This window comes from Rhinoraja longicauda, chromosome 25, assembly GCF_053455715.1.
Source record: "Rhinoraja longicauda isolate Sanriku21f chromosome 25, sRhiLon1.1, whole genome shotgun sequence".
Lineage (NCBI taxonomy): Eukaryota > Metazoa > Chordata > Chondrichthyes > Rajiformes > Arhynchobatidae > Rhinoraja > Rhinoraja longicauda.
The window spans coordinates 22,605,564-22,621,433 of NC_135977.1; the positions used below are offsets into that span (position 1 = coordinate 22,605,564).

A 15,870-nucleotide genomic window follows, 5' to 3' on the forward strand; every position below is an offset into this window, starting at 1 on the left:
TATTAAAAGATGCAACTCCAAATGTTCCCGTGGCTTTGTGACCTGTGCTCAGAAAACAAGCAAATTCTTTCATTTCCAAAATTACAGATTATGTACGTTGTTATGATAATTAATTAGTGGCTAATTTAATTATGCATTTACCATTTCACAGTTTAAAAAATGTACACACACTTCTCAAATGTTTTTCCTTGTTATTCCTTTAAAACATTCCAATCATTCCAACATAGTCATAGAGCACAAAACCAGGCCCTTCGGCCCATCTTGCCCATGCTGGCCAAAGTGCCCCCATCTACATAGTCCCACCTTCCCGTGTTTGGCTCAAATCCCTCTAAACCTTTCCTGTCCATCTATCTATGCAAATGTCTTTTAAGCGTTGTTATGGTACCTGCCTCAACTAGTTGCTCTGGCTGTTCATTCCATATATTCACCGCCCTCTGTGTGGAAAAGGTTACCCTGCAGATTCCTATTGAATCTTTCCTCTCTCCCAGTAAACCTATCTTTTCTATACAGGGTAACCAGAAACGAACATAATACTTTAAAATGTGACCTCACCAATGCCTTGTAGGACTGTAACATAACATCCCAACTTATATACTCAATACCCTGACTGATGAAGGCCAATGTACCAAAAGCCTTCTTGACCACTCAACCTACCTGTGACACCACTTTCAAGGAATTATGTACTGGCACTCTTAAATCCTTTTGCTCTACAACACAAGGATTGCTCTACAACACCCCCCTGCCATTCACTGTGAAAATTAAATATATTTAACTTCACATTCAGATTCCTGCTCAGTTTTAGTTCTAAAGGTTTCTCTCATTTTAATGCAACCTTTAGAGTTACATTTCTTCACAATGGTGCACAAACCACCAGTACATGCCGATCGAGCTGGGGCAGAGTGAGAAAACACTGTCTCTTTAAATGCTGTCCATATGCTTCCATCTTAGAACTGGAGTTTTTGTTGTTGCTTGGCAACTGAGATCTACACCTCCTAGCAACACCAGGTATATGAACGCACTTCCTCCATTTGTAAACAATGTGGCTTCCTTCAAATGGAAAAATGAGACTTTAAGTCAGGATTATTTTTCGTACATCTCACAGGTGCATGTCTGTGAATCCATTGTTCTGGGATCAGGTGAACATCAGCTTCTGGGGAAGTCAATCTACATGTCGTTACACTTCTTCAATGCTTGGAGATGGCTGGTGTGTTGGTGTCTGTAGCGTTCCGACAGCAAATTAAAATTTTGTGCCTGAATGATTTTCCTTGTGGTACTGGGAGCTGGGTAAGAGAATTAACTTTATCTCGTTAAAGGATAAGTTGTGCGATGGTTATGCTTTCACAGGGTGACCTAGTGGCAAATCTGATAGTCTTGCAATGTGGAAACAGGCCCTTCAGTCCAAGTTGCCCACACCGACCAACATGTCCCATTTACACTAGTTCCACCTGCCTGCGTTTGGCCTATATACGTCTAAACCTGTCCTCTCCATGCACCTGTCTAAATGTTTCTTAAACATTGCAATAATACCTGCCTCAACTATCTCCTCCGGCAGCACGTTCCATACACCCACCACTCTTTGTGTGCAAAGGTTACCCCTCTGATTCCTATTAAATCTTTCCTCCCTCACCTTATACTTATTTCCTCTGGTTCTCGAGGACTGCCTCACAGCGCCAGAGACCAGGGTTCGATCCTGACCTTGGGTTCAATGGTTCAATTTTTTCTTTGTTATCAAGTGTATAAGGTACAGCGAGATTCTCTTTCTGCATACACATCAGTGAGATTATTGCCATGCATAAGTACAATCCCTGGTTAGTACATAATGCAAAGAAACAGCCCTCTTGAGTCTACATGCAATAGTTGCCTGGTTTTGGTACCATTTTACATTTCGGGTGTTGTTTGTGTGGAGTTTGTATGTTCTCCCTGTGACCACATGGGCTTCCTCCAGGTGCACCGGTTTTCTCCCACATCCCAAAGATGTGCAGGTTTGTAGGTTAATCAGCCTCTGATAAATTGCCCCTAATATGTAGTTTAGCTTAGTTTATTATTGTCGTGTACTGAGATACAGTGAAAAGCTTTTGTTTGTGTGCTATCCAGTCAAAGAAAAGACAATACGTGATCACAATCAAGCCATTCACAGAGTTAAAGGATGATGGGTACAGCATTTAGTGCAAGATAAAGTCCGAATAAAGATCATTCAAAGGTCTGCAATGAGGTAGATAGGAAGTCAAGGTCGCACTCTCGCTGTTGAGAGGACCATCCAGTTGCCTGATAACAGCTGGGAAGAAACCATCTCTGCAGTCAAGAAGAGGTCAGACATATAGAGTAAATGGTAGGACACAAAGGAATGTTGGTGAATAGAAAGACACAGTTATCCAAGTCGATAGACAGCCATAGTTCCCTGAAAGTGGCCACACAGGTAGGTAGGGTGGTGAAGAGGAATTGGGGCACAAAGTGCTGGAGTAACTCAGCAGTTCAGGCAGCATATCTGGAGAACATGAATAGTGACATTTCGTGTCTGGACCCTTCTTCAGACAAAGGGTCCCAACCTGAAACGTTCTCCAGAGATGCTGCCTGAGTTACTACAGCGTTTTGTGTCCTTTTTTGTAAACCAGTGTCTGTAGTTTCTTGTTTCTAAGAAGAATTAGGGCATGCTTGCCTTTATTGGTCAGGGCACAGAATATAAAAGTTGGGATGTTCTGTTGCAACTTTAGGCTGAGCTTGGAATACTGCTGCGGTCTGGTCTCAGACTCTAGGAAGGATGTGATTGCACTACAGAGAGTGCAGAGGAGGTTCACTAGGATATTGTCTGTCTGGAGGAGAGCTTAGATAAGCCGGAATAGAGACAACAAGCTGGAGTAAACAGCGGGTCAGGTAGCATCTCTGGAGAAAGGTAATAGGTGACATTTCGGGTCGAGACCCCTCTTCAGACTCTGATGTTATGTTAGATAGGCTGGGCATGTCAAAGAGTCATAGAGTGACACAGTGTGGAAACAGGCCCTTCGGTCCAACTTGCCCACATGTCCCAGCTACACTAGTCCCACCTGCCAGCGCTTGGTCCATATCTCTCCAACCCTGTCCTATCCATGTACCTGTCTAACCGTTTCTTAAACATTGGGATAGTCCCAGCCTCAACTACCTCCTCTGGCAGCTTGTTTCGTACCCCCACCATCCTTTGTGTAAAAAAATTACCCCTCGGATTCCTATTAAATCTTTTCCCCTTCACCTTGAACTTATGTCCCCTGGTCCTTGATTCCCCTACTCTGGGCAAGAGACTCTGTGCATCTACCCAATCTATTCCTCTCATGATTTTGTTCACCTCTACAAGATCACCCCTCAACCTCCTGCGTTCCAAGAAATAGAGACCCAGCCTACTCAACCTCTCCCTATAGCTCACACCCCTCAGTCCTGGGAGCATCCTCGTAAATCATTTCTGAACCCTTTCAAGCTTGACAATATCTTTTCTATAACGGTGCCCAGAGCTGAACACAATATTCTAAATGCGGTATCATCAACGTCCTATACAACTGCAACATGGCCTCCCAACTTCTGACTCTGACGGAGCCGGCCGTCCTCGGAGGCTGCGGGAGCGGCTGCGACTCGCCTTAGGCTCGGGCCGCGTGGATGCCGACATCGGGAGCTCCGGCAGCGGCAGTGTGTTCGCCCGCCCCGGATCGGGGGGCTTGGGTCACGGACATTTCACCGTCCGGCGCGGCCTAAAATATGCCGCGGGATTTTTCTCTGCTGGGCGGGGGCTTCAATGTCGGGAGCCACGACCGCCCCGACGTGCAGCAACAGCAGCAGCGTGTTCGCCCGCCCGGATCGGACTTATCATCGGCGGAGCCGGCCGTCTTCGGAGGCTGCGGGAGCGGCTGGGACTCGCCTTCGGCTCGGGCCGCTGCGGACCGTCCGGCGCGGCCTGCAACCACAACAACCTGACTGCGGGAGAAGACAGCAGGAGAAGGGAAAGACATTGTGGCCTTCCATCACAGTGAGGAGAGGACTGGAGGAGACTCACTGTGATGGATGTTTCTTTGATGGATGTTTCTTTTTTTGTGTGTTTTTGGGGTTGTGTAATTTTAATGCCTATTTAATGCTTTTATTGTTGGACTGTGGGTGACTGAATTTCGTCCAATATTGGATGACAAATAAAGCTATCTTGAATCTTGAATCTTGAATCTTGAATGAAGGCCAATGTGCCAAAAGCCTTTTTGACCACCTTATCTACCTGCGACTCGACCTTCAGGGAACCATGCACCTGCATTCCTAGATCCCTCTGCTCTACAACACTCCCCAGAGGCCTAGCATTTACTGTGTAGGTCCTGCCCTTGCTTGACATCCCAAAATGCAACGCCTCACACTTCTCTGTATTAAATTCCATCAACCATTCCTCCGCCCACCTGGCCAATCGATCCAGATCCTGCTGCAATCTTTCACAACCATCTTCACTATCTGCAAAACCACTCACTTTTGTATCATCAGCAAACTTGCTAATGTTCTCATCCATTTATTCACAAAATGCTGCAGTAACTCAGCAGGTCAGGCAGCATCTCAGGAGAGAAGGAATGGGTGACGTTTCGGGTCGAGACCCTTCTTCAGACTGATGTCAGGGGGGCGGGCAAAGGAAGAATATAGGTGGAGACAGGAAGATAGAGGGAGAACTGGGAAGGGGGAGGGGAAGAGAGGGACAGAGGAACGATAAAGTTGGAGAAGTTAATGTTCATACCGCTGGGCTGCAGGCTGCCCAAGCGAAATATGAGGTGCCGTTCCTCGAATTTCCGGTGGGCCTCACTATGGCACTGGAGGAGGCCCATGACAGAAAGGTCAGACTGGGAGTGGGAGGGGGAGTTAAAGTGCTCATCCACCGGGAGATCAGGTTGGTTAAGGCGGACTCATCCAAATCATTGATGTAGATGACAAATAGTAACGGGCCCAGCACCAAACCCTGAGGCACACCACTAGTCACAGGAACAATGGAGGCTGTGGGTGACATGATAAGATTATGCAAGACATAGATAAGGTACATAGTCAAAATATTTGCCCCCAAGTAGGGGTATCAAAAAGAAGAGCGTAGGTTTGAGGCAAGTGGAAGGAGTTCAACATTGTATCTGATGCTTTATTGTGTAATCTGCCTATTTTAATGCTTTTATTGTTGGACTGTGGGTGACTGAATTTCGTCCAATTTGGATGACAAATAAAGCTATCTTGAATCTTGAATCTTGAATCTTGAATGGGTAATTTTTTTTGTGCAGAGCGGTGTATCTTTGAAACACACTGCTAGAGAAGGTGGTGGTGACAGATCCAGTGATTATGTTTAAAAGCATTTACACAGATACTTAAATAGGCAAGGCACAGAAGGATCTGACCCTGAATGTGCAAATTTAGTTTGGTTTCGTTTAGTTTAGAGATACAGCGTAGAAACAGGCCTTTTGGCCTGCCGAATCTACGTCAATGATCACCCATACACCAACTCTACCCTACACGCCAGGCACATTTTACAGAAGCCTACAAAACTGCAAGTCTTTGGAACGTGGGAGGATACTGGAACACCGAGAGAAAACCCATGCGGTAACAGGGAGAATGTACAAACTCCATAAAGACAGCACCCGCAGTCAGGATCGAACCTGGGTCTCTGGTGCTGTGATGCAGCAGCACTAGCGCTGTGTGACCGTTGTAGCGACCATAGGGATTGGTCCTGAGAGTCGAACCCACAGATTGGCCAGCAAGGTCACGTGGTGGTTTTGGCGCCCAAAACCAGTCAGTGGGAAGAGAACTTCGATGTGAACAGTTTGAGTTAATGGTTGTCTGTAATCTCGTTTGTTATCCTTTGTAATTGAATATTGCTACCGCAATAAACTTCTTTAACAAAGTACAAGCCTCCAAACACGCCATATTGGTGACCCCGACGTGATCTAGCCGATCATCTACCATGCAGGGACAAGACGCCTCTGCTTCGGTTCTAACGCCCGGCGTACCGCAGCTAAACGCGGTCAGCGTTCATCTTCCTCCGTTTTGGGCGCATCAACCACACCTTTGGTTTGCCCATGCTGAAGCGCAGTTCCACCTGAGAAACATCTCGGTGGATGAGACGAAGTATTATTACCTGGTCAGCGCCCTACCGCCGGAGACGTCCGCGCGGGTGATGCAGTTCATCACCTCCCCTCTGGCAGAGGGCAAGTATGAGGCGCTGAAGGTACTCATGCTCCGAACCTTCGGATTCAGTAGGCATGATCGAGCTGAGAGGCTGATGCACCTACCGGATCTCGGAGATCGGCTGCCGTCCGCCCTCATGGCTGAAATGTTGGCGCTGGCAGGTGAGCACAAGGATTGCCTCATGTTCGAACAGGCATTCCGAGAGCAACTTCCAGAAGACGTTAGGCTTATGCTCACGGATTGTTCATTTAAGGACCCCGTGGCATACGCGGAGAAAGCTGATGCGCTCATGGCGTCGAAATCGAAAAAACACAGTTCGATCAACAGGGTCTCGGCACCATTGGGCAGCCCGCGGCGGCACCAAGATGGCACCGCGACTCCCGCCATTTCTCCGAAACCCTGCCAAAAAGAACCGCACAAGCGCGGCTGGTGTTATCATCTGAGATGGGGTGGAGAAGCCCGCAACTGCCGCTCACCTTGCACTTTCTCGGAAAATGCCTCGGCCGATCGTACATAGAGGCAGTTGCGATTGGCCAGAACCGACGCCTCTACGTCAGAGATCGATTCACAGACACAGAGTTCTTGGTCGACACAGGAGCCATAGTCAGCATCGTACCGCCGACCGACCTCGAAGCCCAAACGGGTAAGAGAGGACCTACCCTCATTGCGGTCAATGGTAGCCCCATCCGCACGTATGGTACGCGGGCAATGTCTCTGTCTTTAGGCACCCGCACGTACGAATGGTCGTTTATTGTCACGGAAGTCGGTCAGGCGATCCTGGGCGCAGATTTCCTCTGGGCATTTTCGCTAGTAGCCGATGTCCGAGGTAAAGGTCTTCGATCCTCCGCTAGCAGCGATGAGCCCGCTGCTCCACCGCCTGCCACCCCGCCCAGCCCGACTGTCCAGGCCGTCGTCGTGGCCTCCGACCCGTATGCTGCGGTCCTGGCTGAGTTTCCGGAGCTGCTCGTTGAGCGTTTCGACGCCCCTTCTGCAAAGCATGGCGTTGTCCATTACATTTCCACCGAGGGGCCCCCCGTTTTCGCTCGGGCCCGGAGGTTGCCGCCGGACAACATTGTGCCCATACACCAACTTGGCCGGTGACTTTGTACTATCCAATCAGGCGCTTGAGGCATTCGAGACTCATAACGTAGCCTCAAACGTGAGAGAGAGAGAGAGAGAGAGAGAGAGAGAGAGAGAGAGAGAGAGAGAGAGAGAGAGAGAGAGAGAGAGAGAGAGAGAGGGAGAGAGGGAGGGAGGGAGGGAGGGAGGGAGGGAGGGAGGGAGGGAGGGAGAGAGAGAGAGAGAGAGAGAGAGAGAGAGAGAGAGAGAGAGAGAGAGAGAGAGAGAGAGAGAGAGAGAGAGAGAGAGAGAGAGAGAGAGAGAGAGCATGTGATTTAACCTACCACACAATGTTGCAAAGCCCATGCAAAGTCCAGTGGCCCAAGCAAACAAATAAGATAGATCTGGCTCTGCGTTCCTCATCTCCACATTAGTACCTGCCTCAAATACCTCCTCCGGCAGCTTGAACCAAATACTTACCACCCTTTGGGTAAAAAAATATTTGCCCCTCAGGCTCCTGTTAAATCTTTTCCTCCTCATCCTAAACCAATGTGCTCTAGTTTGTGATTCCCCTATTCTGGGTAAAAAACTGTGCATTCGCCCTATCTATTCCTCTAAAGATCTTGTACGCCTCTGTAATATTACCCCTCAACCTCCTGCGCTCCAAGCAACCTCTACCTATAGCTCAGGCCCTCCAGGCCTGGCAACATCCTCATGAATCTTTACTGCTCCCTTTCCAGCTTGATAACGTCTTTCTGCTAGCAGGGTGATCAAAACTGAGCACAATGTTCACAAGATTGTTCTTTTCAAGGAGTCAGAAGTTTGTAACAAGCCGACTGCCACCCCCACAGCTTGGTGCCGATCTTTGCTTATTTTCATTTGCAGAACAGGTCCAGGTTTTCAAAGTCCAAGATCAAAAACGGCAAGTTGCTAAAATATCACGGAGAGAAGGAAGAGGAACAGGAAATAAGTGCAGAGGAGGAAGAGCAGAGGGCATTGTTGGAATATCTGTCTTCTGAGCGCTCGCCCTGGGCCAGCAAGAACTTGAGCCCAGAGAGCCAGTACCTGAGAAACCTCTCCATCTCCTCCCCATCACTGGTGGATGAAAACCTGCTTTGTTCCAATTTAAAAGTCTTGAGGCTTGTCGACACTCAGGTGAGCAGGGTCTATTATTCATGCACCTTTTTGGAAAGAAGGATGTAGCGTTTTATTTATTTTATTTTGGTGATTTGATTTTACGTTCACTTGAGCACTGAAAGGTGGGGAATTTTGAATAAGTGCAGCTTCCACCCTGCTGTGTGCTTGGCCTTCTCCACTGAGGGGTGATCATATGGAGGTGTATAGATCATGAGACGAATAGATAGGTAAATGCACAATCTTTTTACCAAGAATCGGGGAATGAAGAACCAGGGGTTTAAGGTGAGGGGGGGGGAAAGATTTAATGGGAAACTGAGGGGCAACATTTTTTACACTATGGGTGGTGGGTGTATGGAATGAGCTGCCAGAGACTGTGATTACGGATGATACTATGCAGTGTTTAAGAAACATTTGTCAGGTAGATGGATAGGGTAGGTTTAGAGGGAACCGAAGATAGACTCAAAATGCTGGAGTAGCTCAACGGGTTAGGCAGCATCTCTGGAGAAAAGGAACAGGTGATGTTTCAGGTCCAGTCTGAAGAAGGGCTTTGACCCAAAATGTCACCTATTCCTTTTCTCCAGAGGTGCCTGACATGCTGAGTAACACCAGCATTTTGTGTCTTATCTTGGGTGTAGAGGGATGTGAGCCAAACGCAGGCAGGTGGGACTAGTGTAGATGGGCAAGTTGGGCTGAAGGGCCTGTTTCCACACTGCATGACTCTATGATTCACTGCCAGGGCAAAGCCAAAGGCAAAATGAAGGAACAACACCTCAGCAGCTTAAAGGGACCATTCACCCATTCTCAAGAAAAATGTCAAGTCTGTCTGACTCTGCCAACAGACTATATATATTTTTTCCTCCACTCCCACTTGATACCATTACCAAATACATAGCATATAGAACAGTGCAACACAGTAAAGGGCCCTTCAGCCCATAATGTCTGTGCTGAACTCGATGCTAACATAAACTAATCTCACCTGTCTGCACATGATCCATATCGCTCCATTGGTGAGACCGCACCTGGAGTATTGTGTGCAGTTTTGGTCTCCTAACCTGAGGAAAGACGTTCTTGCCTTAGAAGGAGTACAGAGAAGGTTCACCAGATTGATCCCTGGGATGGCGGGACTTACATATGAGGAAAGACTAGATAGACTGGGCTTGTACTCGCTGGAATTTAGAAGACTGAGGGAGGATCTTATAGAAACATATAAAATTCTTAAGGGGTTGGAGAGGCTAGATGCGGGAAGATTGTTCCCGATGTTGGGGGAGTCCAGAACCAGGGGTCACAGCTTAAGGATAAGGGGGAAGTCTTTTAGGACCGAGATGAGAAAACATTTCTTCACTCAGAGAGTGGTGAGTCTGTGGAATTCTCTGCACAGAAGGTAGTTGAGGCCAGTTCATTGGCTATATTTAAGAGGGAGTTAGATGTGGCCCTTTTTGCTAAAGGGATCAGGGGGTATGGAGAGAAGGCAGGTACAGGCTACTGAGCTGAATGATCAGCCATGATCATATTGAATGGCGGTGCAGGCTCGAAGGGCCGAATGGCCTACTCCTGCACCTATTTTCTATGTTTCTATGTTTCTATTCCCAGCATAAAAATGTGCCCATCTAAGGGCCTCTTAAATGCCACTAACGTATCTGCTTCCATCAATAGCAAAGCATTCCAGATATCCACCACCCTCTCAGTAAAAAACCCTTTAAACCTAGCCCGACTCACCTTAAAGCTCTGCCCTCTAGTCTGTAACATTTCCATGCTGGGGAAAAAGGTTCTGACTATCTACCCTATTCATGCTTCTCCTGGTGTGTAGAGAGTGAATGTGAAGGTGGGATAACATAAAACCAGTGTGAACGGGTGGTTAATGGTGTGTGTGGACTCGGTGGGCCGAAGGGCCTGTTTCCATGCTGCCTCTTTCAATCAATCAAAAACTGATTACAATTTTCTTTCTCACCTGCAGATCTCTAAGGTTGACAAGGACTTGTTGAGGTTTCAGAATCTAGAGAGACTTACATTAAGTGCCAACAGAATCACTACAATAGATTCAGCCAACCTTCCGAGAAAGCTGAAGGTAAAAGAAGGATTGTACAATCCAACCTTCATCATTTTGAATGTGTCTCTGTCTCTGCTTCCGCTCTGAAGAGGGACACGGTGTGGGGGGGCCGCTGAGAACAAAGAGGGACCCAGCATGAGGGGGCCGCCGAGAGAACAAAGAGGGGCCAGGCGTGGGTGGCTGCTGAGAACAGAGGGACGCTGAGAAGGGGGGAGGGGGCAGGGGGGGGGGAGAGAAGGAAGAGGGACTACATTGAACACTTTTGTAACTTTGTCGGCGCCCTTTACTTGGCGACTCTTTGTATACTTGTGTGCTGTACACAAAACAAAGAATTTCACTGTACCAAGTATCAACCAATCTCAACAATAACACCATGGAATGTTCATGGTTGACCTTTGTGAAAAATGGAGATCCATTTGAGGGAAGATGCTGGTACAAAAAGCAACTTTATTATTGTGTGACCCATTCACAGATTCTTGAGCTCTGCACCAATGAGATTTCGTCTCTAAAGGACCTTTGCCACAACCCACCCCCAGGGTTACAACACTTGGGGGTGTCCTACAACAGGCTGTTTCTTGACTCAGAGTACGAATACATCTCAGAAAGATACTGGTAAATATTTTCATACCATCATATACATTGCATATGATTGAATGTCTAAACTAAATATTCCTCATCCAACCAATCCTGTTAAATGAACCATTTAGCCATGGGATCAGCCCTAAACCACAGAGCTCAGTGACTTGAGCTCTGTGTGGAATAAGTAATAGCATCAAACAGATTCCAACGACAATGCTTCTTAACGTGCTGGCCCCACACGTACACTGTGACAGATGCTGAACATCTAAAATTAGCTGAAGAAAATTATATGAAGAGTAAAATAGTCTGATGAAGGGTCCCGACCCGAAACGCCACCTATTCATGTTCTCCAGGATTGCTGCCTGACCCGCTGAGTTACTCGAGCATTTTGTGTCCATCTTTGGTATAAACCAGCATCTGCAGTTCCTTGTTATTATAACTAGAATTATCTGAAAATCTCTGTTCCATCTGCATTATCTGTATCGTCCCTCTTCAGTTCCTGCGTTTTAATGGGATTTGTGATATTTCTAGCTGATTGTTGTTGTCCAAAACACTGAGGAAAGTTGTTCCATTGAGCGCCATGTAAATCAACAAATTCCTGCAAAAGCTGCTGATTACGTTAACATATCAATTATTTCTATGGATTACACATCAAAGATTACATGGATAGATCTCCCTGGAATGACTGTACCAAGCTTATTAATAAGCTGTGCACTAACTAACTCCATCCATCAGAATGCTGGATGGTTTACTTTCTAATGGGAACTAAATAGGTTTTGAAAGAGATTTTACCCAGCTTTAGTTCAAGAGATACAGCGTGGAAACTGGCCCCGTGGCCCACTGAATCCACGCCAACCATCGATCACCCATACACACCGATCACCCATATACTATCCTACACACTCAGGACAATTTACAGAAGCCAATTAACCTACTAACGTGCACATCCTTTTTGGAATGTGGGAGGAAACTGGAGCACCCCGAGAAAACCCACGTGGTCATAGAGAAAACGTACAAACTCTGTACAGACAGCACCCGGGATTCTGGTGCTGTATGGCCGCAATTCTACCGCTGCGCCACTGCATCACCCATTGTGCCACACAGCTTGCTACCATTTTCTTCCTAAAAGTATGAGGGGCACTGATAGGGTAGACAATCAGAGCCTTTCACCCAGGGTGGAAATGTCAAATACTAGAGCACATAACTTTAAGGTTAGTGGGGGGAAAAATTAAAGGAGATGTTTTTTTTTACATGGAGAATGGTGGGTGCCAGGAACACGCTGCCAGGGATGGTGGAGATAGCAGATACCATAGTGACATTTAAGATGCTTTTGGATAGGCACATGGCTATTCAGGGAATGGAGGAATTTGGATCACGTGCAGGCAGAAGGGAGTAGTTTAATTTGGCATCATGTTCGCACAGACATCATGGGCCGATTCCTGTGCTGTACTGTTCAATGTTCTAATACCCAAACATTAATAATTATGAAATAAAGAAAAGTTGTCAAATATAAAATAAATTGAAAGGATGCCATTTTAATTATCAAATGAAATAATTCTGTGATTTCTAAACTTCTCGTAACCTTAGCTGCTACATTTTCATTGACTCAACCCCTTGGTAGGATTGAGTCATATTTAATCATGAATCAATTAATTAGGAACTCTTGCGATTCATGCATTTCTCATTTAAAAATGAGTTTCTAAAATTCCAGTTGTTTGATAAGGATCCTCGAAGAACCATGTTTTAACTCTGCCATTAACATGTCTCTGCTTGTCAGTGGCTCCAAACCCACCTCCCATTTCTTTCATTTCCTGCTTGGGCCATTTCTTTCTTAGTGAGATTGCACAAATATCACATGGATGTGTTTTGGGGACAGATGGTTCAGAACTGGATTGAGACTTTCTTTGGAAGCTCATTTCTCATCGACCTTATTGAAGGAAGACTTGTAAGCCATCGGTTTGAATAGACTGCAGAGGTGAAAAATATACCAAAATCCAGTTCCTATGGATATTATTCCAGGAAGATCGCAAACAACCTGGGCTCAATCTATAATGTAATAACAAGGAACTGCAGATGCTGGTTTATACCAAAAATAGACACAAAATGCTGGAGTAACTCAGCGGGTCAGGCAGCATCTCTGGAGAAAATGGACAGGTTCATTTTCTCTCCATTTACTCCATGTTCACTGGAGATGCTTCCTGACCCGTTAAGTTACTCCATCATTTTGTGTCTATCTCTGGCATCCATCTACTACTTCCCCCCAGCTCCCCTTGATTGGGACTTTTTTTAATGAAGCAATATCTAGTACCAATATACCAGCCATCCTTGGTCTCCTTTCTAAACAGATAATCAATCTCCTATCAATTGCCCATAAAACAAAAAGTGGGTTGGTTGCTTGAAGATTAAATTGCACTCAAAAACTTTTATTAATGTCAGAATGGAAGCTTTTTGTATTAATAGCACTAACTAACTAAACCACCATCCCGATGATCTTGTAATGTTATGTTAAGTATCGGGTCAGAGCCCCTTTTCAGTCTGACGAAGGGTTCCAACCCGAAATGTCACCTATCCATGTTCTCCACGGATGCTGCCCGACCTGTTACACCAGCACTTTGTGTCATACCTTGGTAAACCAGCATCTGCAGTTCCTTGTTTCTACTTACAAAGAACAATTACAATTCTGACATTTTAGTGTGATGTAATAATAACACTTCCTTGTTTTTTTTTATCATTTGTAAACTAGGCCCAATCTAATATCGCTTGATTTGAGTTTTAATGACTTTGTGGATTTGAAGGATATTGTGGCTCATGTAGCTTTGCTGCCAAAACTGAGGAACCTTATTCTCCAGGGCAATCCATTTGCCTTTCTTCCTCATTACCGGGGCTTTGTAATAGACAGCCTACCGACCCTTACTGCCCTGGATGATGTGTTGATATCCTCAGATGAAAGACATATTTTTAAGCTTCTGTCTAAATATGAAGGCAAGTGTGAAGTCTATAGTCCTTTACTATCGAGAAGTGGTGAGAACTTCTTTCATCTCTAAAGCTTTGCTTATATTGTGTTTCACCAATCGACTTGAAATTTATGCACTGTTTAATATTTTAGTTGGCATTATTTATGCATTTAAATGTAATTTGATAGATTGAAAGATGCAGCATGAAAGCAGGCTCTTCGGCCCACTGAGTCACACCAGCCACCGATCACCCTTTCACACTGGTTCTATGTTATCCCACTGTTGCACCTACACACCAGGGGCAATTTACAGAGGCCAATTAATCTGCAAGCGTGCATGTGGGAGGAAACCGGAGCACCCGGAGGAAACCCATGCACTCAACACAGGTAGCACCTGAGATCTTCTGTAAATTGTAATATTGTCCCGAGTGTGAAGGATAGTACTAGCATATAGGGGGATCTAGGGGCCTGTTTCCACACTATCTCTAAAGTCTAATGGTTGAACAGTGGAGTAGACTCGATGGACTGAATGAACTCATTCTACTATGTCTTATGGGTTAAATCCTAAATCATAAACATCAGTCTATCATTTCCATGAGACACCAATGTTTCTGGCATTTTATTTTAATAAAATATTAAATGTTCAATAAATGTTCTGTTTATATTATCTGTTTAATGGCTAATTGAGTTGAATGTTGATCTATTTCAATTCTCCCTTCTCATTAATATGTATATCATCCTCCAGAATTTCATAATAATGTCACTCGGGTGACAATAAATATAGGGAATGTAACAGGCATTCCTAACCCCATTGATCCTCTGGAGGAGTTACCGGAATTTCCATTGATCAAGAGGAATTACTTTGTAACCTATGAGTTTCTTGAAGAACTACAAGATTTTACAATGTTAAATAAATGGGACAAAACAAAAGCCAAGGTGAGTGGCACTCAGCTCTTTCTGATCAGTTTTGTTGTCGTGTATCTTTCGGATGTTAAATAAATGTGAATGTAATGCTGTTGTACAAAACAGTAATAGAGTCACCTCAAGTGTGCTTAATTGTCATACGTACCAAAATACAACAATGAAATTCTTACTTACAGTAAGATCTAAGTTCTTTCGCCTCTCCCAGGAGATCACACGGTTCTTTTGGGTGGGAAGAAGGGCGATAGTGGGAAGGGGGTTGGGGTAGGATCAGCCATGATCGTATTGGATGGCGGAGCAGGCTCGAGGGGCCGGTTGGCCTACTCCTGCTCCTATATTCTTGTGTTCTTGTGTATTGCACACACTATAGAGAGAACTGCTCTTTATAACTTAGACAGTCAGAACCTTTTCCCAGAGTGGAAATGTCCAACACTAGAGGGCACAGTTATAAGGTGAGAGGGGGAGAGTTTAATGGAAGATATACACAAAATGCTGGAATAACTCAGTCTGAAGAAGGGTCTCGACCCGAAACGTCACCCATTCCTTCCCTCCAGAGATGCCGCTGTCCCACTGAGTTACTCCAGCATTTTGTGTCTATCCCTGGTGTAAACCAGCATCTGCAATTGCAGATAGTGGAGGCAGATACGATGGTGACATTTAAGAGGCTTTTAAATAGCCACAGCAAATAGAGGGACGTGGATCATATCCAGGCAGATGGGATCAGTTTAACCTGGCATCAAGTTCGACACAAGCATTGTGGGCCACAGGACAATTCCTGTACTGTACTGTTCTAAGTTCTAACTGTGTTTGGATTTGGGATAGCTATTGACAAAAGTTGAAGATTAATTTATTACACAGATAGTCCATGAATGCGAACATCGGGATTCAATTACAAATACACATGGAGAATTTGCGATCAGTTTATGTCATTTACAATGTTAGAACATCTCAAAATACTGCAGAGACAAAAATCGTATCTGCCTCCACTATCTGCAATTGCAGATGCTGGTTTACACCAGGGATA

General features: G+C 45.5%; 1 protein-coding gene across 1 annotated transcript in view; it reads left to right on the top strand.

The window, feature by feature from the left end:
* Nucleotides 1-1,169: 1,169 nt before the first annotated feature.
* LOC144605848 (leucine-rich repeat-containing protein 43-like) overlaps nucleotides 1,170-15,870 on the top strand; it is a 28,115-nt gene continuing 13,414 nt past the window's right edge. Inside the window, exons 1-6 of the mRNA XM_078421454.1 lie at nucleotides 1,170-1,284; nucleotides 8,095-8,364; nucleotides 10,301-10,411; nucleotides 10,866-11,005; nucleotides 13,716-13,954; nucleotides 14,671-14,861. Coding sequence (XP_078277580.1) covers nucleotides 1,198-1,284; nucleotides 8,095-8,364; nucleotides 10,301-10,411; nucleotides 10,866-11,005; nucleotides 13,716-13,954; nucleotides 14,671-14,861 — 1,038 coding nt within the window. The 5' untranslated portion in view covers nucleotides 1,170-1,197. The remainder of the gene's footprint in view (nucleotides 1,285-8,094; nucleotides 8,365-10,300; nucleotides 10,412-10,865; nucleotides 11,006-13,715; nucleotides 13,955-14,670; nucleotides 14,862-15,870) is intronic.